The sequence below is a fragment of the Salmo trutta genome, chromosome 19 (assembly GCF_901001165.1).
Source record: "Salmo trutta chromosome 19, fSalTru1.1, whole genome shotgun sequence".
Lineage (NCBI taxonomy): Eukaryota > Metazoa > Chordata > Actinopteri > Salmoniformes > Salmonidae > Salmo > Salmo trutta.
Window position 1 is genome coordinate 11,266,950 of NC_042975.1, and position 22,634 is coordinate 11,289,583.

Genomic DNA, 22,634 nt, shown 5'->3' on the forward strand with positions numbered 1-22,634 from the left:
TTCAACGTGGCACCGTCATAGGATGTCACCTTTCCAACAAGTCAGTTCGTCAAATTTCTGTCCCGGTCAACTATAAGTGCTGTTATTGTGAAGTGGAAAAGTCCAGGAGGAACAACGGCTCAGCAGCGAAGTGGTAGGCCACGAAAGCTCACAGAACGGGACCGCCGAGTACTGAAGCGTGTAGTGTAAAAATCTGTCCTCAGTTGCAACGCACTACAGAGTTCCAATCTGCCTCTGGAAGCAACGTCAGCACGAACTGCTGGTCGGGAGCTTCATGAAATGGATTTCCATGGCCGAGCAGTGGCACACAAGCCTAAGATCACCACTCTGTATCGGCATTGGAAATGGCTTCCCTAGAGTGATGAATCACGCTTCACCATCTGTCAGTCCGATAGACTTATCTGGGTTTGGCAGATGCCAGGAGAACGCTACCTGCCCCAATGAATAGTGCCAACTGTAAAGTTTGGTAGAGGAGGAATAATGGTCTGGGGCTGTTTTCCATGGTTCGGAATTGGCCCCATAGTTCCAGTGAAGGGAAATCTTAACGCTACAGCATACAATGACATTCTATACGATTCTGTGCTTCCAACTTTGTGGCAACATTCTGGGTTCCTGTTTGAGCATGACAATGCCCCCGTGCACAAACGAGGTCCATACAGAAATGGTTTGTCGAGATCGGTGGAAGAACTTGACTGGCCTGCACAGAGCCCTAACCTCAACCCCATCGAACACCTTTGGGATGAATTGGAACGCCGACTGCGAATCAGGCCAAATCGCCCAACATCAGTTCACAACCTCACTAATGCGCTTGTATCTGAATGGATGTTCCAACATTTAGTGGAAAGCCTTCCCAGAAGAGTGGAGGCTGTTATAGCAGCAAAGAGGGGACCAAGTCCATATTACTGTCCATGATTTTGGAATGAGATGTTCGACAAGCAGATGTCTACATACTTTGGTCATGTAGTGTACGTTGAGAACAGCGATAGGATAGTCTTGGTACCAGTCAGTTAGGCTATCATTCCACTCCTTACCATGCTAAACATATATCTTAGGCATATGACATGGAGTACAAGGTGTGGAATGTTAGCTAAATATACTTTTTTTACCCAGGCTAGGTATAAGATACAAGTTGACAGAAGATACTCTTTTAGATGACAAGTAACAAGGAAGCTCCACCCCCTCACCACTGCCTACTTTATCGCCGACGTGATGCTATGGGGTGTACACCATGTTAACCCAAAATGCAGAAGAGAAGAGATCAATGAAAGTGTTCTTATTCAGTTACTTACAGCCAGTGCATTCAAATACGGTAGGTAAAACAACATCAGTCATAAAACTTTCCTCAACATATTTTGACATAGTGATTTATTTAATGAAATCTAGAACACACAAATGCTCTGAAAAGTGTACATGCAGGCTCACATTACTTAAAGCGTGGGATTTCAATTTGGTGATGCATTATTTCAGTCCCTCAAATGTTTATAAAATGTGAACAAATTGTAGATGTGTACAACAGTTCAGCCATGGTAGGCTAGTTGTTCTCGAAGATTAGCTATTCCAATCTTCAGACTTAAGCAATTTAGGTAAACATTGCAACATCGGGGAGAAGTGAACTTCAAACCATCAACATTTTTTTTAGGTGAAGGCTCTTTCACTCTACGTACAGCCAAATGAAGAAATCAGGGCATAAACACATCAGCTTCTCCTTCCCCCGTCTTCAGATAGGGGAGTGAAAACGGCAGGTAACTCAGTTGATCATACGATACATTAAGGAACCACCCAGCACCTATATCTTCATGTGTGTTACACCAGATTCACTGACCAACCCCAAACATGGAGGGAACTATTCACTGCAGACGTGTACTCTACTACCCCAACATCCATCTCAACCCAACTTCCCACCTCCCTCTTAACCGCAGTAATAGAGAAATACATTAGATACCCCAGAACAATTGTTAAAAAACAAAATGCAGTAGACTGTAGAGATCGGTAATTATGGTGATAATAACAAACCGAATACTGATTTACAAGGGTTGTGTACAAAAACCTGTGCCAATCAAAACCGTCGATGCAAGGATTGATGAGTGTCAAATAGGATTGGTACATAAACCTGAACAGTTCAACCAATTTTTGGTTGTCATGCAGACCTCCCTTATAAAAAGAAGAGCTTAGTCTCAAGGGTCCCTGCTTAAATAAAAAGGTTAAATCAATTCCTCGGATACTCCTTAAATGTCTGAAATGCACTGACAAACCCTAGCAACAAGGTTCCAATGCCTACCTCCATGACTGTATTGACTAGGATTTCCAGAGTGAAAATGACACTTGAATACAAAATCATTCAGTTTTCTACACATTGAAGGTAACATCTTAAGACAGACTTTAATTTCATTATCATATACACATCAAGAAAAAAAAAGCACTGCTTTTGATAAATTTGACTCAATGCTCCGATCCACAGACAGAACTCCACAGACCGAACTCAATAGTACTGTCACAGGTTCAGCATACAGCTGAGCAGTCTCCATATCAAACACTTTGAAAGAGGACAGAAAAAGACAAGACTGCCCCCTATTGGCTAAAAGGGGTAGAGTACATACCATTGCTACAAACTGATAATAATATGTAAGGCATTATTTATACATCACAGATTTGATTGCAAATAGCACTTGACGAACCACTAATGATTGAATAGTTACAGAATTGTCAGCATCCACCAGTTTACATCAAGAGACCGAAAGTGTATCGTCCGATTCAACGGCAGCAAAACATTTCTCAGCCTCCCGTGATGGAGTTTAGAAGCCAGAGCAAACTTCTCTATAGAAGTCGGATTTCCACTTTTAGTAGATGAAAAGGACTCTGGTTCGCGGAAGAGTAGAAAACGAGTCAGCCATTTTGCGTATCTTGGCGTAGTTGATGAATCCTCTGAGGAAGAGCAGGAATCCTAGAAGACAGAGAATACAGGAGTCATTTTTCTACGATGTTTTTTGGGGCAGCAACTCAACTCCAGGCATCAAACAAGGCATTCTTGTTAGTGTGCGTTAACTCTTCATGCACACTGTCCATTCAATAGATACTAGAGTTGAATGGCGGGAACATGGTTACCGAGATTTACCTCCCAAAACCACTCTTTTCCCGGGAAAAATAACTGCAAGAAACCGGTAAATTCTAATAAATTATTTATATGAACAGCATGGCGTAAACTGGAACTGTTAAATTATATGAGATGTCTAAATCGGTCTTCTCTACAGCCTCTGCATGATGAATCATCAACGCTGAGGATGGGCACAGACCCATCTTAGATTGGAGCGCAGTTCACAAATGCATGCAGATCTTATCTCATCATGGTAACTGTTTTTCTTGTGACAGGTAGGCCTACATTTGCGGCAGCATAGTCTATAATATAAAAGACAGAATGTGCGTCTAATTTACCCATCTCCACCTGGCTTTCGGGGGTCACCTTATTTGTTTTAATGTAAATATCTCTTTTTTTATTGCAGCTGCAGAGTTTTAAAAACAGCCTGTCACTCAAATATTGTTGCTTTAAATCTCTCCCGCTCTCTCATTGCATCCAAAATAGATAATCCAGTTGTAGAGTGATACATAGCCCTATATGTCCTGGTCTACCTGTTTCAGGTAATACATTTAATGCAGTATTAGCCTTATATTTTTATAATTAATGACGGCTTATGAATAATAAGCTTCTTACTTATAGCCTCTGTCTCTTGCGCAATACGCAAGCACCTGTGCTCCACTAGCCTTGGAGTCCCATGCAGGAAAAGTTAGACTAGAATAGCTTGCTGGACATTTTTTTATACCAATAGACTATTCAAAGAGGTAAGCAAGCGCGTATGCTGAATGTTAAATACAGCAGCCAATAGAAATCACAGGTAGTTTGAAAGAGCAAATGCACGATGGCAGTAGGCTATAGAAGTTATTTATTTAGACCCATAACTATTCAATTATCTTCATCAAGAGAAGTGAAATCCTTCTGCATCTTATTCTAGTCCTATAATATTCAAGTATGTCATTAGAATGACGAAGATAAGGACAAAACTTATTTCATTTAACTGTTGAAAGCGAGGAAGAAATTAAACAAGAGAGAGCCTACTAGGTTAATAACATAAGGGGAAATATACTGCTCAAAAAAATAAAGGGAACACTTAAACAACATCCTAGATCTGAATGAAAGAAATAATTTTACTAAATACTTTTTTCATTACATAGTTGAATGTGCTGACAACAAAATCACACAAAAATAAATCAATGGAAATCCAATTTATCAACCCATGGAGGTCTGGATTTGGAGTCCCACTCAAAATTAAAGTGGAAAACCACACTACAGGCTAATCCAACTTTGATGCAATGTCCTTAAGTCAAAATGAGGCTCAGTAGTGTGTGTGGCCTCCACGTGCCTGTATGACCTCCCTACAACGCCTGGGCATGCTCCTGATGAGGTGGCGGATGGTCTCCTGAGGGATCTCCTCCCAGACCTGGACTAAAGCATCCGCCAACTCCTGGACAGTCTGTGGTGCAACGTGGCGTTGGTGGATGGAGCGAGACATGATGTCCCAGATGTGCTCAATTGGATTCAGGTCTGGGGAACGGGCGGGCCAGTCCATAGTATCAATGCCTTTCTCTTGCAGGAACTGCTGACACACTCCAGCCACATGAGGTCTAGCATTGTCTTGCATTAGGAGGAACCCAGGGCCAACCGCACCAGCATATGGTCTCACAAGGGGTCTGAGGATCTCATCTCGGTTCCTAATGGCAGTCAGGCTACCTCTGGCGAGCACATGGAGGCCTGTGCGGCCCCCAAAGAAATGACACCCCACACCATGACTGACCCACCGCCAAACCGGTCATGCTGGAGGATGTTGCAGGCAGCAGAACGTTCTCCACGGCGTCTCCAGACTCTGTCACGTGCTCAGTGTGAACCTGCTTTCATCTGTGAAGAGCACAGGGCGCCAGTGACAAATTTGCCAATCTTGGTGTTCTCTGGCAAATGCCAAACGTCCTGCACGGTGTTGGGCTGTAAGCACAACCCCCACCTGTGGACGTCAGGCCCTCATACCACCCTCATGGAGTCTGTTTCTGACCGTTTGAGCAGACACATGCACATTTGTGGCCTGCTGGAGGTCATTTTGCAGGGCTCTGGCAGTGCTTCTCCTGCTCCTCCTTGCACAAAGGCGGAGGTAGCGGTCCTGCTGCTTGGTTGTTGCCCTCCTACGGCCTCCTCCACGTCTCCTGATGTACTGGCCTGTCTCCTGGTAGCGCCTCCATGCTCTGGACAGTACGCTGACAGACACAGCAAACCTTCTTGCCACAGCTCACATTGATGTGCCATCCTGGATGAGCTGCACTACCTGAGCCACTTGTGTGGGTTGTAGACTCCATCTCATGCTACCACTAGAGTGAAAGCACCGCCAGCATTCAAAAGTGACAAAAACATCAGCCAGGACGCATAGGAACTGAGAAGTGGTCTGTGGTCCCCACCTGCAGAACCACTCCTTCATTGGGGGTGTCTTGCTAATTGCCTATAATTTCCACCTGTTGTCTATACCATTGGCACAACAGCATGTGAAATGTATTGTCACAGTGTTGCTTCCTAAGTGGACAGTTTGATTTCACAGAAGTGTGATTGACTTGGAGTTACATTGTGTTGTTTAAGTGTTCCCTTTATTTTTTTGAGCAGTGTATGATAAATATATACACATTCTTCAAAGTAGCCACTCCTTGCCTTGAGAGAATTGCACACTCTTGGCATTATCTCAACCAGCTTCACCTGGAATGCTTTTCCAACAGTCTTGGAGTTTCCACATATGCTGAGCACTTGTTGGCTGCTTTTCCTTCACTCCGCTGTCCAACTCATCCCAAACTATTTAAATTGTGTTGAAGGTAGGTGATTGTGGAGGCCAGGTCATCTGATGCAACACTCCACTCTCATTCTTTGTAAAAAAAACGTATTTAACTAGGCAAGTCAGTTAAGAACAAATTCTTATTTACATCCCTACCTTGTCACAACAACTGATTGGCTCAAATCCATTAAGAAGGAAAGAAATTCCACAAATTAAATTTTAAACAAGGCACACCTGTTAATTGAAATGCATTCCAGGTGAGACAATGCCAAGAGTGTGCAAAGCTGTCATCCCGGAGTTGCCTCTTCACTGTTGACGTTGAGACTGGTTTTTTGTTGGTACTATTTAATGAAGCGGCCAGTTGAGGAATTGTGAGGCGTCTGTTTCTCAAACTAGACACTAATGTACTTGTCCTCCTGCTCAGTTGTGCACCGGGGCCTCCCACTTTCTATTCTGGTTAAAGCCAGTTTGCGCTGTTCTGTGAAGGGAGTAGTACACAGATTTGTATGAGATCTTCAGTTTCTTGGCAATTTCTCGCATGGAATAGCCTTCATTTCTCAGAACAAGAATAGACTGACAAGTTTCAGGAGAAAGTACTTTGTTTCTGGCCATTTTGAGCCTGTAATCGAACCCACAAATGCTGATGCTCCAGATACAACTAGTCTAAAGGCCAGTTTTATTGCTTCTTTAAAATCAGGACAACAGTTTATCTGTGCTAACATAATTGCAAAAGGGTTTTCTAATGATCAATTAGCCTTTTAAAATGATAGCTAATCCAAGTTTAACACAACATGCCATTGGAACACAGGAGTGACGGTTGCTGATAATGGGCCTCTGTACGCCTATGTTTCCAGCTACAATAGTCATTCAGAACATTAACAATGTCTACCGTATTTCTGATCAAAGTTATTTTAAATGGACAAAAAAAATAAAGTGATTTTCTTTCAAAAACAAGGACATTTTAGTGACCCCACTTTTGAATGTTAGTGTATGTGTCAGCCTACCAATTATACAAATAGGCCCTACTATATTTCAAAATTAAATTTGCTAGCCTATACTTGTAACTTTGTAGGCCACATGTGCGGACCCAGAATCGCATGTTCTCTCCCTGCTTTATCATGGTTTGAACGATGTGCCTAATTCCAGTCCATATAATACAGTTCACACTCAAAAAGATTGGCCTACTGAAGCTAGTTTCATTTATTTACCCAAGAGGACATATAAGCTACATCTATGGGCTTTTCTGAAGCGCAGTAGCCTACATCATTTATGTATTGGATAACACTAATCATTTGGGCTTGGGCTCATTAAAATGTATTTCATGTATGGCTCAGGTAGCTTCAGGCTTGAATTAATCAAATCCAGGCATATACCTATTTATATGCTTTAATGATTAATTAATGCTTTTGAATGACACTTCCGGTTTTAGCGGGAAATACTGGGTTACCCAGGAGAAAAGTGATTTGTTCTCGGGATGGAACATTTGTAAAACACCGGGAAAATATTCAACCCTAATAGATACTGCTGGGTATTTCTATAAATAAAAATGGGGCCAATGTGTGACAGGATGAAAAAAATCTATATGTTTGAAACAAATAAAATGGACTTTCATGCAGTTCCATGTGCACTAACGAATAAAGTGAATATGCAAATTGGCCCATAACTCCACCTATACACCAACATAGGTCTAGGACTATACATCCTTTAAGCACGGTTCATACAGACATTGGCAAGTCATTCAAGGATTTTCAGAGACTTGATCAAGCACTTCATTGTAATTTAAGGACCTCAACATTACACAATTGTACAATTGATAATTGTACATATAGGGCCTAATATAGTAGCCTGTGTGGCCAACGCAGGCACACATAATGAAGCCATGAATAGCCGTAGCATTAATCTCACCATCTGAAAGTCACTAATGCGGTTTTTACAATGAGAGAGTGACCAAAAAACATGTTTATTTTTTAATGAAAGGATTTGTATGGAAAACCAAGTTGATGCCAACAGATGTCGTCCTCATAATCACCGCACGTGGTTTTACTGCAAGAGTGGCGCAACACCCTCCAACTGAAGCGACGGGAAACAAACAAAAGTGGACACATCTCCCACAAAAACAAATAAGTATGAGGGACCAGGAGAACTTAGAAACTGGGTACAATAACTTTTTATGCACCAAATTGAGGAAATGTCATTTAAAAAAAAAAAAGGTAGGCTTATTACAGTACTTGAATTTCTGAGCTCCAAATTCAAGTAGGCTACTTCAAGCCCCCTGTATGGTTTAAAATTGCAGGTCTAACATGGAAAACAAAATGTATGTTGTCATTTCATTACCAGATCATATCATGAATAAGCCAGTCATTATATCCAGAATAATTAATAGGAATAGCTTGGGTGTTGCATAGTAGTCTATTCTACACAATTGTGCACAGTAGACTCAGCGCCCAATCCGAGGCATAAAAACATTAACTTGCTGCTTTTTCTGTTTAATCTAACGAGACCCTGCTGTAAATTAAGCAGACAACAGATCAACATCAATTCTCTAGGGATATTAGATCCAACGTGGATCCAGGCACAACTGTCTTCACCGGCATAACGAATGAAACACCAAAATATTCTGGACATTCCTCACAAGCACCTTTTTTCCAGCACTTGGGCTGTTGTTGCGTCGCATGCGCTTCCACAACAGCCGTTCATCACTTGACTGTCATTAGGAAAACTCCTTCCTGTATCACCACGTAACTAATCAGCTGGACACCAAATGCGCATCCAACAAGTATTATGCATAATTATAGAAGAACCACGTTAATGACAGTATCGATTTAGGTTAAGCATCAAAGGCAGGCGACTTTCAGTTAGAAGCATTTGATTTTGCAATGCATACATGATTATGTGCCCATGAAAACTGTTTCAACCCCGTAACATAAGGAGACACAAAATGTTACGTAGTTACACTGAATTTCTGAGATCTCTACACAAAAAATTAAATAACTAAATAAAACTGTCCGACAGTTAATCTCATGACATAACTTACATTGCCATAAACGCAAGGTTTATGATATGTTTAATGTAACCATTTTGGACAAATCCGACAACATAGGTTTTAAAATCAACTTGTGAATTTTTTTTGAAAATAGCTCTGATCCCCATTTATATATTAAATGTAAATGAAAAACTGGCAGATTATTATCAATGACTTAACAGCTGTAACAAGTTGTCCAGTGTAGGAAATCGTCACTGGTACCCTAATTTATAAAAAGACCCCTCTACACCAATGCTACAATGCATTTACCCGTCTAGTACTACAAATTAAAACTACAGAGGAGTGGTTGTACCTACCCATTACCAGGAACACCCACCACAGCCAGTACTGCCCATCAAAGTACCCAGGGAAGTAGGTGGAGAACTGGGGGAAAAAACAAACATTAACAGATAAGTGGACCAGTCAGAGTAAACATGAACGTGATCTTGGGCTCTGGAAGAGGGAAACCTACACCAAACTGAAGTACTTTGCCATCAGATCACTACTCCAAGATGCCAACTTTGATTGTTGGGAAAGAGCTCACAAGTTTAGCATTTCACTGCACTGTTTTATACCCACTGTATCCTGTGCATGTGACATTAAAACTTAAGCTCAGAGGGTGTTGGTAGTGATATCTTGTGTAAAATAAATAAATAAATAAATAAATAAATAAATAAATAGGCACACACTAAATACTGCCTGGCCACGCCCACAGACGTTAGTTTCTCCTCTGCAGTGAGTCTGGATCTGAGTACCTCCCTGACCCTTCACCATGGGTTGGGCCATAGCCACGTGGGTAAAGCGGAGGTTTGAAAATGTGTCATTGGCTTTGATACTCGGATTAGTTAGAGACGATCCAAATCGTGCCCCTCGTCACCACAAGCGACTTCAAATGATTGCTACATTCTTGAGTCTGAAACTGCAATCTACAGAACAGCGGAATCATTTAGTGGGAGTTGTCAGGCTACTGTAAATATGCTCCCAATAGTTGAATGGGTAAACTGAAATGTTAGTGATATGTTACCCGGACGATGAGGATCCACTTGATGAGAGACAGGCCAAAGCCAGAGATGGCCCCATAGCGGCCAGCTGCTGAGGTGGTCAGACAGAAGGACAGGAAGAAGCCGATCCAGTTGAAGAGGAATGCCACTGAAGAGGAGAGAGAGAGAGGAGGAGCTTTAAAACAGACCTGTTAATATGGTTGACTAGGATGGGCTGTTTCTCAACACAAATACTATTCTAAGATCACATCAAATACCTTTATCATCAAATAAATACACGACATGCCTCTTCATTTTGCTGAGTGTATTATACTAACCCCAGTCTTCACCAAGGAGAAGATTCAACATCAAGATGTGACTTACTAAAAAAGGTCAACATGAAAATCCCATCGTTGCCTATCTGCAGCTGGTCCGCATCCTCAAAGTCATCCCTGGCTGCAAAGTCATCATCCTGCAGAGATAAAGAAATGGTGGAGATGATCGTCAAGTTATTTTTGATGATGGAAACCTCACTGCAGTCTATATCAACCAAGACAGCAAACATTCATGCTACGATGTCCTTCTCTTTACATTGCCCTAAAGTAGTGGATGTACAAGTTATTCAGCTGGAGATGTTCCAATTCTAATTTTGTCATTTTAATTTAAACTAGGCAAGTCAATTAATAAATTCTTATTTACAATGACGGCCTACCCCGGCCAAACCCTAACGACGCTGGGCCAACTGTGCGCCACCCTATGGGACTCCTGATCACGGCCGGTTGTGATACAGCCCGGGATTAAACCGTTTCAAAACAGACTTGACCTATACCGAGTACAGTATACAGCGCCTTCGGAAAGTATTCAGACCCCTTGACTTTTTTCACATTAGAGCCTTATTCTAAAATGGATTAAATCTACACACATTACCCCATAATAACAAAGCAAAAACTGGCTGAGACTTTTGCTAATTTATAAAAAAAATACTAACCTTAAAAAGCTCACATTGACATAAGTATTCAGACCCTTTACGCAGTACTTTGTTGAGCACATTTGGCAGCAATTACAGCACTGAGTCTTCTTGGGTATGACGCTACAATCTTGGCACATCTGTAATTGTGGAGTTTCTCCCATTATTCTCTGCAGATCCTCTCAAGCTCTGTCATGTTGGATGGGGAGCGTTGCTGCACAGCTATTTTCAGGTCTCTCCAGAGATGCTCGATCTGGTTCAAGTCCGGGCTCTGGCTGGGCCACTCAAGAACATTCAGAAACTTGTCTCGAAGCCACTCCTGCGTTGTCTTGGCTGTGTGCTTAGGGACGTTGTCCTGTTGGAAGGCGAACCGTCGCCCTTGTCTAAGGTCCTGGGCAGGTTTTCGTCAAGGAGCTCTCTGTACTTTGCTCTTTTCATCTTTGCCTCAACCCTGACTAGTCTCCCAGTCCCTGAAAAACATCCCAACAGCATGATGCTGCCACCACCATGCTTCACCGTACGGATGGTGCCAGGTTTCCTTCACGAGACGCTTGGCATTCAGGCCAAAGAGTTCAATATTGGTTTCATCAGACCAGAGAATCTTGTTTCATGGTCTGAGAGTCTTTAGGTGGCTTTTGGCAAACTCCAAGGAGGCTCTCATGTGCCTTTTACTGAGGAGTGGCTTCTGTCTGGCCTCTACCATAAAGGCCTGATCGGTAGATTGCTGTGGAGATGGTTGCCCTGATGGAAGGTTCTCCCATCTCCACAGAGGAACTCTAGAGCTCTGTCAGAGAGACCATCGGGTTCTTGGTCACCTCCCTGACCATGGACCTTCTCCCCCAATTGCTCAGTTTGGCTGGGCGGCCAGCTCAAGGAGGAGTCTTGGTGGTTCCAAACTTCTTCCATTTAAGAATGATGGAGGCGACTGTGTTCTTGGGGACTTTCAATGCCGCTGGAATGTTTTGGTACCCTTCCCCAGATCTGTGCCTCGACACAATCCTGTCCCGGAGCTCTACAGAGAGTTCCTTCTTCATGGCTTGGTTTTTGCTCTGACATGCACTGTCAACTGTGGGACCTTATATAGACAGGTGTGTGCCTTTTCAAATCATGTCCAATCAATTTAAATTTACCACAGGTGGACTCCAAGTTGTAGAAACATCTCAAAGATGATCAATGGAAACAGGATGCACCAAAGCTCAATTTCGAGTCTCATAGCCAAGGGTCTGAATACTTATGTAAATAAGATGTGTTTTTATTTTTAATACATTTGCAAACATGTCTAAAAACCTGTTGTTGCATTGTCATTATGGGGTATTATGTGTAGATTGATGAGGATATATATATATATTTTTTTTAATCCATTTTAGAATAAGGCTGTAACGTATCAAAATGTGGAAAAGGTCTGAATACTTTCCGAAGGCACTGTATAACTACACACACCCATGGTTAAACAAGCGCACTTTGATATTATATGCAATGGGGTTCATGGAGTCATTTTCAGAAACTAGCCCGCATCCAGCTCAATGTAAATAGTACACAAAACTGAGGCACGGTTGGTTACTTGGGAGATCAGCCACACCATCAAAAAAAGAATGTAGAAAATGTACTCAGGAAGTATTCTGACCGTCAATAGACAGGGACTGAATTTCTTTCTGCCACACCCACAACACTGAGGAACAACACAGAACCTGGACGAACACAAAATAGTCCAGCAAAACTACAAGGGATGGTTGCGTGGAGTTTGTAGTGCTGGAAGACTCACCCTTTCAGCCACCAAGGGAACATGGACTTCAGCCTTTGTTCTCTCTGCCTCGTCATAGGAAGGGAGAGTTGTGGCCACGTTGTATGACGGTGGCTTGGGGAACCCCCCGTCCTCTTTGTAGTCAAAATAAGCTAAGGGAGGTAAATAAGTGAAATAAGCTGCTGTGTTACACTTGAGTGCAATATATCCCCTTTTGGTAGGCTAATTGCTGTAACACCATAAGTAAACCTAATGCTAGGCTAGCAGGGAAATCGCCTGTTATAAAAAAAGATACTTGACTTGTCCTAGTTTAGTTCTAGACTGTAATTGTCCAATGACTCGGGGCAACGGTAAAGACATTGACCCCCAGGCCAAACCATAACACTCCACTGTGATGTGTGTATTTGTGTATGCATTGAACTATTACCTGCATTATCTGCTGCAATGCTGCTGTAAGGGGGTGGGGCTTCAGCTGCCACCTGGAGAACCTCCTCTGGCTCCTCTTCATTGGGCAGCTGAATAGGGGAAGAGTCAATAAACTGGTTATGCCTAGCTGACAGAACATCAACATGACCTAGTGAAGAGATCAGTTCAAGGCCTGGAGAAAGTGCTCTTGTTGTATTCAGGCTCTAAGCTAAAGGGTCAGGCGAACACATATTATAGCAGACTTCTGGACAGAAAACAAAATAACGAACGCCAGCCGTTCTCAGTAGATCACCTGCTGGGTGACGAACTGTGGCGATTCAGCACGTAGAATCATCAGGAAATTAACAGAAAATGAAGGCCGATGTTCTGTAATCAGAAGAGACGAGGCTGCGCGGTCGACAGCTGCTGTTTCGTTCCCTCTCGTAGAATAAAAAGAAGAAGTGGTCACACTAGGTTCCAGCATCACGCTTTGACAGGAACTCACATGACCACCTACTTATTTGACAAAATGGCAAGCGGACAGTTCCCCATTTTGGTTGTTATTTCTTTCATTTTCATAACAGGTCGCTGAACGATCTATGGGAACTCCTTCCCCGTCACACGGTATGATTGAAAAAGCATAATATCAAAGAAGTTTAGTCACGCCACGCACTTACTGTACCCAGGTGGCGATCACTACAGTGGGGGGAAAAAAGTATTTGATCCCCTGCTGGTTTTGTACGTTTGCCCACTGACAAAGAAAGGATCAATCTATAATTTTAATGGTAGGTTTATTTGAACAGTGAGAGACAGAATAACAACAAAAATATCCAGAAAAACGCATGTAAATTGATTTGCATTTTAATGAGGGAAATAAGTATTTGACCCCCTCTCAATCAGAAAGATTTCTGGCTCCCAGGTGTCTTTTATACAGGTAACGAGCTGAGATCAGCAGCACACTCTTAAAGAGTGCTCCTAACCGTAGCTTGTTACCTGTAAAAAAGACACCTGTCCACAGAAGCAATCAATCAGATTCCAAACTCTCCACCATGGCCAAGACCAAAGAGCTCTCCAATGATGTAGGTCTACAATCTTGTCCCTGACAAGGCTGGAATGGGCTACAAGACCATCGCCAAGCAGCTTGGTGAGAAGGTGACCACATTTGGTGTGATTATTCGCAAATGGAAGAAACACAAAAGAACTGTCAATATCCCTCGGCCTGGGGCTCCATGCAAGATCACCTCGTGGAGTTGCAATGATCATGAGAACGGTGAGGAATCAGCCCAGAACTACACGGAAGGATCTTGTCAATGATCTCAAGGCAGCTGGGACCATAGTCACCAAGAAAACAATTGGTAACACACTACGCCGTGAAGGACCGAAATTCTGTACTTTGTCTGCTGTACTGGTTTTTGTATATGCTCAAGAATACATATACATGCCCGTCTGAATTCTGCCAATGAACATCTGAATGACTCAGGACAACTGGTGAAAGTGTTGTGGTCAGATGAGACCAAAATAGAGCTCTTTGACATCAACTCAACTCGCCGTGTTTGGAGGAGGAGGAATGCTGCCTATGACCCCAAGAACACCATCTCCACCGTCAAACATGGAGGTGGAAACATTATGCTTTGTGGGTGTTTTTCTGCTAAGGGGACAGGACAACTTCACCGCATCAAAGGGACGATGGACGGGGCCATGTACCGTCAAATCTTGGGTGAAAACCTCCTTCCCTCAGCCAGGGCATTGAAAATGGTATTACAGCATGACAATGACCCAAAACACACAGCCAAGGCAACAAAGGAGTGCCTCAAGAAGAAGCACATTAAGGTCCTGGAGTGGCCTAGCCACTCTCCAGACCTTAATCCCATAGAAAATCTGTGGAGGGAGCTGAAGGTTCGAGTTGCCAAACGTCAGCCTCGAAACCTTAATGACTTGGAGAAGATCTGCAAAGAGGAGTGGGACAAAATCCCTCCTGAGATGTGTGCAAACCTGGTGGCCAACTACAAGACCCGTCTGACCTCTGTGATTGCCAACAAGGGTTTTGCCTCCAAGTACTAAGTCATGTTTTGCAGAGGGGTCAAATACTTATTTCCCTCATTAAAATGCACATAATTTTATAACATTTTTGACATGCGTTTTTCAGGATTTTGTTGTTGTTATTCTGTCTCTCACTGTTCAAATAAACCTACTATTAAAATTATAGACTGATCATTTCTTTGTAAGTGGGCAAACGTACAAAATCAGCAGGGATCAAATACTCCCCTACTCCCCACCCCACCGTACAAAGAGGTATGGCGCGACTAACTTTTTTCCTCACCATCCCAGAGTGCAATTTCAACTGTCCCAAACAGAACTTGATCATTCCCAAAATGAAAAAACAATTTATTTTATTTTGTTATGCCAACATGGGGCTAGGACTAGGTCATTTGCAGGGCTTTTAAAGTAATTGGTGTATATTTCATAACCTTAATTTGTTAAGAAAAACGTTTAGCATCATGAAGTATATTGTTTAATTTATTTTGTGACATGAGTCTTTTAAATCAAAATATCACAGATGAGACAAATGTTCACCTGGTTACCGTAGTAATGCGACTCCAGTCATGTTTGTGTGATTGAGAGTGACTAGTATCCGGGGTGCTTCTCTTCCCTAGCAGTTGAAACTAAACATTGAAAAACAACCTAGCTTGTGAACAAAACAATATAAATAGCCAAGGAACACAAGCACAAAGTCTCACTTCTGTAGACTGTATGCCTGTACGCAGCAATTCTAAAAATATATCTGTCACTCAGCTCTTCACGTGTGCACATACAGTCCCCAGCCAGGCAGTGTTGCAGCGCGAGGCAGAAATACTTTGAACATTTTACTGTTTGCATTCGTTTCTGGAGATACAACCATATTCTCTAGAATACCATAGTAGCTAGCCATAGCATACAGACAATGCAAATGGCACAGCAACTCCCTGCACGCGAAATATCCGCTCCGGGCTGGCGGCCCGCAGACGGGCTGGGAGAGTCAAATGTGCATTCTAATAGGCCTATTTGCTCAACATTGGAATGATATTCTAATATTATGTTACATATGCGATGCCTAGCCAGCCATATCACTGTTTGAAACCTGGACCTTTTACATGGCATATCTTACCTTGCTTTTAATAGACTACATCCAAAATCCAACCAAAGAAAAAAAAAAGCAAAGACTTCCTGATAGGCCACTGAAAGCGTTCTTCTACTGTCCAAAGTCAGAATTCTATTGTTGCATCTTCAGATACTCTACGTTTCTACCATTAGTCTGTATATCCATCTGTCGCATTATAAAAACTGCTCGCATCAGGTGCGTGTTTGAGAATGGTGTTTAAACATTTTAGGACGCCCTTAATTTTGAGCCCTGGCCGTGAATAGTTGATTTATGCATTTATAAAATACAGCATAAAAACATTGAGCATGACATCCAGACATATCCTCCAACATAGCACATATACACAGTATCTCACAAGGTACAATACAGAACTAAATGGGTTCACAAGCACAAGTCATCACATCCCAGTTCTAGGAATTGTTGATTTTTATCTAATCTAATCCCCCTCTGTCGTTATTGTGCTGGCCCATACGAGCTAACTTGTATTGCTTTTTGTCAGGCATTTCCATCTTTGTGTGTTCTCTAGCTAGCTAGTTTTCGGGATACACTCGAAGCTACCTCAAAAGTTAGCTCGTAGCTAGCTAGCTAAATTAGCCACACATAGCTACCGTAACTAGTTGGTTTGTTGTACCCGGTTGTTGACCCGCCATGTCGGGCCAGTCCCCGCAGACTAGCCCGTTGATCTAGCATTACCATTCCCTCACTTGGAGTTCTGCTGTGACCACAGTGCTCAGCGGTGCTGTTGGCTACCAGTCCTCTCTTGACCAAGTCCACCAACGCTGAGACTTACAGTCCACTCTTAACTCTGCCAGTCTGATGGCGTCATATAGGCGGGAATTTCGAGTTGGGTCCTTGATACATATTTAGGTGGGAGTCTCGACTCCGAAGCACGATGGGTCGAAGCCAACGGTAAATATTACTTTCTAAGCATCCAAAGCCAATACCGAGGCAATCGAAGCACACAGAGACAAAAAGCTACTTCTTGTTACCTTTTTCTTGGAACACACTTCTCTTACGTGAAATCTGTTCTTTCCACACTGACTCAGTGCTGTACACATGTTGTCATTCCACCCATGTCAACTAGAGGTCGACCGATTAATCGGAATGGCCGATTAATTAGGGCCGATTTCAAGTTCATAACAATCGGTAATCGGCATTTTTGGACACCGATTGTGGCCGATTACATTGCACTCCACGAGGAGACTGCGTGGCAGGCTGACTACCTGTTACGCGAGTGCATCAAGAAGCCAAGGTAAGTTGCTAGCGAGCATTAAACTTATCTTAACATACTCACTAGTTAACTACACATGGTTGAGGATATTACTAGTTTATCTAGCGTGTCCTGCGTTGCATATAATCGATGCGGTGCCTGTTAATTTTTCATTGAATCACAGCCCACTTCGCCAAACGGGTGATGATTTAACAAACGCATTCGCAAAAAAAGCACTGTCATTGCACCAATGTGTACCTAACCATAAACATCAATGCCTTTCTTAAAAAATCAATACACAAGTATATATTTTTAAACCTGCATATTTAGTTAATATTGCCTGCTAACATGAATTTCTTTTAACTAGGGAAATTGTGTCACTTTTCTTGCGTTCTGTGCAAGCAGTCAGGGTATATGCAGCAGTTTGGGCCGCCTGGCTCGTTGAGAACTGTGTGAAGACCATTTATTCCTAACAAAGAACGTAATTAATTTGCCAGAATTGTACATAATTATGACATAACATTGACGGTTGTGCAATGTAACAGCAATATTTAGACTTAGGGTTGCCACCCGTTAGATAAAATACAGAACGGTTCCGTATTTCACTGAAAGAATAAACGTTTTGTTTTCTAAATTATAGTTTCCGGATTTGACCATATTAATGACCTAAGGCTCGTATTTCTGTGTGTTATGTTATAATTAAGTCTATGATTTGATATTTCATAGAGCAGTCTGACTGAGCGGTGGCAGGCAGCAGCAGGCTCGTAAGCATTCATTCAAACAGCACTTTCCTGCGTTTGCCAGCAGCTCTTCGCTGTGCTTCAAGCATTGAGCTGTTTATGACTTCAAGCCTATCAACTCCCGAGATTAGGCTGGTGTAACCGATGTGAAATGGCTAGCTAGTTAGCGGGGTGCGCGCTAATAGCGTTTGTCGGTAAAGTCACTCGCTCTGAGACCTTGAAGTAGTTGTTCCCCTTGCTCTACAAGGGCCGCGGCTTTTGTGGAGCGATGGGTAACAATGCTTCGAGGGTGGCTGTTGTCGATGTGTTCCTGGTTCGAGCCCAGGTAGGGGCGAGGAGAGGGATGGAAGCTATACTGTTACACTGGCAATACTATAGTGCCTATAAGAACATCCAATAGTCAAAGGTATATGAAATACAAATCGTATAGAGAGAAATAGTCCTATAATAACTACAACCTAAAACTTCTTACCTGGGAATCTTGAAGACTCATGTTAAAAGGAACCACCAGCTTTCATATGTTCTCATGTTCTGAGCAAAGAACTTAACATTAGCTTTTTTACATGGCCCATATTGCACTTTTACTTTCTCCTCCAACACTTTGTTTTTGCATTATTTAAACCAAATTGAACATGTTTCATTATTTATTTGAGGCTAAATTGATTTTACTGGTGTATTATATTAAGTTAAAATAAAATAAAAAGTAATTCAACATTGTTGTAATTGTCATTATTACAAATAAAATAAATATATATTTTTTAAATAAAAAATCTGACCGATTATTCGGTATTGGCTTTTTTTGGTCCTCCAATAACTGGTATCGGCGTTGAAAAATCATAATCGGTTGACCTCTAATGTCAACAGTGTGAAAAACAACTCCCAGCCTCAGATGAGCACACACACTTCTTTGTTTGGGAGCTGAACATGCTCAAGCGGACAGGGTAGAAGCTCATGCACTCAGTCAGAAATTCAAACCAAGATCATTGAAATCTCGACTTGCGCACTTTGCATCAAATGAGTCTACCACACAGATCTAACACTCCAGGTCTAATGATGGGTCTCACTCCCCTCGTGATCCACCGCTCAATAAACACCATAGCTCATCCTTGCCAGGGCACAAATTGACACAGATGCGCAATGAGATTAAATTCAACCTTTATTTAACTAGGGTAGTCAGTTAAGAACAACTGCTTATTTACAATGACGGCCTACCCCGACCAAATCCGGACGAAGCTGGGCCAATTGTGCGCCGCCCTATGGGACTCCCAATCATGGCCGAATGTGATACAGCCTGGATTCGAACCAGGGACTGTGGTGACGCCTCTTGCACCGAGATGCAGTGCCTTAGACCACTGCTCCCGAGTGGCGCAGCGGTCTAAGGTCTGCCCTTAAGCACATCCTGGCCAGGCTTCCCCTGCCGGTACCAAACCCCTACATCTGATGATGTTGTCATGTACCACAGCTCTAGTATCGTCTAAGCCTGCCGGCCTAGCAGTGACGGTCGACCAGAAAATACATTTGTCTGAAATATTTGAGAGGGCAAGCAGGAACTTCAACATGGAACATGCACTTACTGCCATGGCATCCTCATCCAAGTTTGATCAATTCAGTTTTTTAAAAGACAGACATAATCCCGTTGTTCAAAGATTTGGCGTGCTCCAAGGCACTTGGTTTTGGCCATTTCCCCCGTGTGGATAAATCATTTGCTTCACTTGTCCTGCCTGCTTCTCTCGCTCTCTTTTCAGACAAAGAGCTGCCTAACAAACAATGCAGGGCATCTGATTGCATCCTACGCAGGACATATGACAGCACTGCTTCAGCCAAAAAGCTTAGCAATTCAGCAGCGATAGTGGCCTTCAATTAGAAGGAACTGCAGGAACGCAGAGAAGCACAAATGGAGCTTAATTTCAAACCATAGAATGCATCAGCCAGCAAACCATTACTCACGTCCCACAGCCTTGCACACATCAACTGCACCAGGTAACTACTGCTGCTATGGGCAAACAGACACCTCACATTCTTCAGAGCAATACACCTGCCAGGGGTGGAGAATCAGGCAGCAGGCCCTCTCTCCAGAGGCCCTCTTCCTTCAGACTGGAGAATATATCCCACAATAGTGGCGATGATCTGGGCACGACTCAGAAGGGCCGTTGCCGATCTGTTAGCGTTGCAAGACTCATCCCATTGTCCTATGTTGTTCTCCATAAAAGGGTATAGAAGGTGTGTTCTCTGGAGTGATGAATCACGCTTCACCATCTGGCAGTCAGACAGACAAATCTGAGTTTGGTGTATGCCAGGAGAACGCTACCTGCCCTAATGCATAATGCCAAATGTACAGTTTGGTGGAGGGGGAATAACGGTCTGGGGCTGTTTATCATGGTTTGGGCTAGGCCCCTTAGTTCCAGTGAAAGGAAATCTTAACGCTACAGCATACAATTACATTCTAGACAATTCTGTGCTTCCAACTTTATGGCAAGTTCTGGGACAGCACTTTCCTGTTTCAGCATGACAATGCACCCGTGCACAAAGCAAGGTTCATAGAGAAATGGTTTGTCGAGATCAGTGTGGAAGAACTTGACAGAGCCCTGACCTCAACCCCATCTTACACCTTTGGGATGAAATGGAGCACCGACTGAGAACCAGGCCTAATCACCTAACATCAAGGCCTGCAGCAATGTTCCAACATCTAGTGGAAAGCCTTCCCAGAAGAGTGGAAGCTGTTATAGCAACAAAGGGGGGACCAACTCCATATTAATGCCCACGATTTTAGAATGAGATGTTCGATGAGCAGTTGTCCACATGCTTTTGGTCATGTTGAGGTGCGCAGCGGCCTAAGGCACTGCCTTGCAGTGCTAAAGGCGTCACTACAGACCTGAGTTCAAACCCAGGCTGTGTCGAAGCCAGCCGTGACTGGGAGACCCATGAAGCGGCGCACAATCGGCCCAGTGTCGTCTGGGTTGGGCCCGGCCAGGATGTCCTTGTCCCATCACGCTCTAGCCACTCCTTGTGGCGGGCTGGGCGCATGCATGCTGACTTCGGTCGACAGTTGTACGGTGTTTCCTCCGACACATAGGTGTGGCTGGCTTCCGGGTTAAGCGAGCAGTGTGTCAAGAAGCAGTGCGGCTTGGCAGGGTCATGTTTCTGAGGACGCATGGATCTCCGTACGGGAGCTGCAGCAATGTGACTAGACTGTAACTACTACCAATTGGATATCACAAAATTGGGGAGAAATGGGAGTAAATGTAAAAAAAATATCAAATAAAATGTAGTGTAGTTTGTTAGCTATCATTATTAGTTAATGTTACACTATCAAAACATTACCATTACGAAAGTTGACCAAGTTAGCAAAAATGCATTGCTAACCAACAAAACAATGACTAACATGTTAATGTAGCTATAAAGCATTTTGACGTGTTAATATTAATTTGTTAACTTACGTTTCAATCATGGTGCCATTCAAAACAACGAGGCCTAGCTAGAGCCAACCCATCACCAGTGTTTCTTGCAAACCTCTCGCTAACTAACGTTTGTTAGCTAATGCTTGCCAACGTTAACTCAAAGACACGACAAACGTTTTACTCACCTGCTGATATCTAGCGCTTGGCTCAGACATCCTGATATGAACAGAGGCAAATCCTTGTATTTAAACAATAAATCAATTAGATTATCACCAATGTAACGTTATTCAATACAGAAATTATAGCTATAAGCGTAATATAAACTCTTTCCTCGGGACACTGTCTCTGCTCAGATCCCTCCCCTCGTTTCTTCTTCTTCGTCTTGTTCTTCTTCTTTGGGATTTGGCTGGCAGATCGCATCCAAGTTTTATGTGCATACACCGCCACCTACTGTACCGGAGTGTGAGGCCAATCACGGCATACCTACTTTAAATTATCTTCATTAATCCTGTTCCTATAAGAAAGTGAAACAGAGCCCTAGACACCACTTCCCTCCCCCATTACACCAGCCAAACTACAACTCTGTCCAGCATCTCGAACCCTTTCACATAATCTCTCCCTAACTACTTCATACAGTTCACAAAATATCAACATATTGTAACGACCCGGTATTGTGTTCTGTGTTTGTGGGTGTGTTATGGTTCTCATGGCTACTAGCAGGGGTTGAATGTGTCAGGACAGAGGGAAAGGGTGGGGGGGGTATGATGGGTAATCCCGCGGGATTTGGAAATGCATAAATAGGGATTACTGTCTCATCTCTCTCTCTTTTTCTGTTCGGGGCCTTGATCTGTTCCTATGGGGGTGACCCTTAACTCGACATGGTATAATTGTGTACGTTCGATATTTAGCGGCGTGGGCTGTGGCCACAACAATAGCCCAGTTTAGGAATAAACCTGTGTTCTAACCTGCACACCTGGAGTCCGTCTCTTTTCCTTTTATGACCCAGCCGGGTCATTACAATATGCTCCACCGTTTCCTCCACTAAACACTCATCACACAGACCTGTTTCATGTCTCCTTATCATCCACAATGTTGCATTCAAACCTGTGCCCAAACTGTAGTCTACTCCACACAACTTCCTCTCTCCTACATCCCATACTCCCCACCTCTTCCTTTA

The 22,634-nt window shown here is 43.0% G+C and overlaps 1 protein-coding gene across 2 annotated transcripts; it reads right to left on the reverse strand.

The window, feature by feature from the left end:
• Positions 1 to 1,348: 1,348 nt before the first annotated feature.
• Positions 1,349 to 21,846, reverse strand: LOC115153983 (NEDD4 family-interacting protein 1-like). Of its 2 annotated transcripts, none has more exons than XM_029699720.1 (7): positions 21,643 to 21,846; positions 12,993 to 13,080; positions 12,587 to 12,717; positions 10,242 to 10,329; positions 9,902 to 10,026; positions 9,195 to 9,261; positions 1,349 to 2,941 (listed from the first exon to the last, which is right to left on the reverse strand). In XM_029699720.1, exons 1-7 carry the CDS (start codon positions 21,670 to 21,672, stop codon positions 2,838 to 2,840), a joined length of 633 nt encoding a protein of 210 aa, XP_029555580.1. In that variant the 5' UTR covers positions 21,673 to 21,846; the 3' UTR covers positions 1,349 to 2,837. The 2 variants fall into 2 exon arrangements, with proteins under 2 accessions (XP_029555580.1, XP_029555579.1); XM_029699719.1 differs by lacking the exon at positions 21,643 to 21,846 and adding an exon at positions 13,284 to 13,395.
• Positions 21,847 to 22,634: the final 788 nt, after the last annotated feature.

What these genes read in the sequence shown, in the direction of transcription:
- LOC115153983 (XM_029699719.1), bottom strand. Translation starts at nt 13,325, where the DNA reads ATGATTCTACGTGCTGAATCGCCACAGTTCGTCACCCAGCAG. An exon ending in CATTGCAGCAGATAATGCAG is followed by an intron (nt 12,718 to 12,992) that starts GTAATAGTTCAA and finishes TACCTCCCTTAG; the next exon opens with CTTATTTTGACTACAAAGAG. An exon ending in GTGGGTGTTCCTGGTAATGG is followed by an intron (nt 2,942 to 9,194) that starts GTAGGTACAACC and finishes TCTGTCTTCTAG; the next exon opens with GATTCCTGCTCTTCCTCAGA.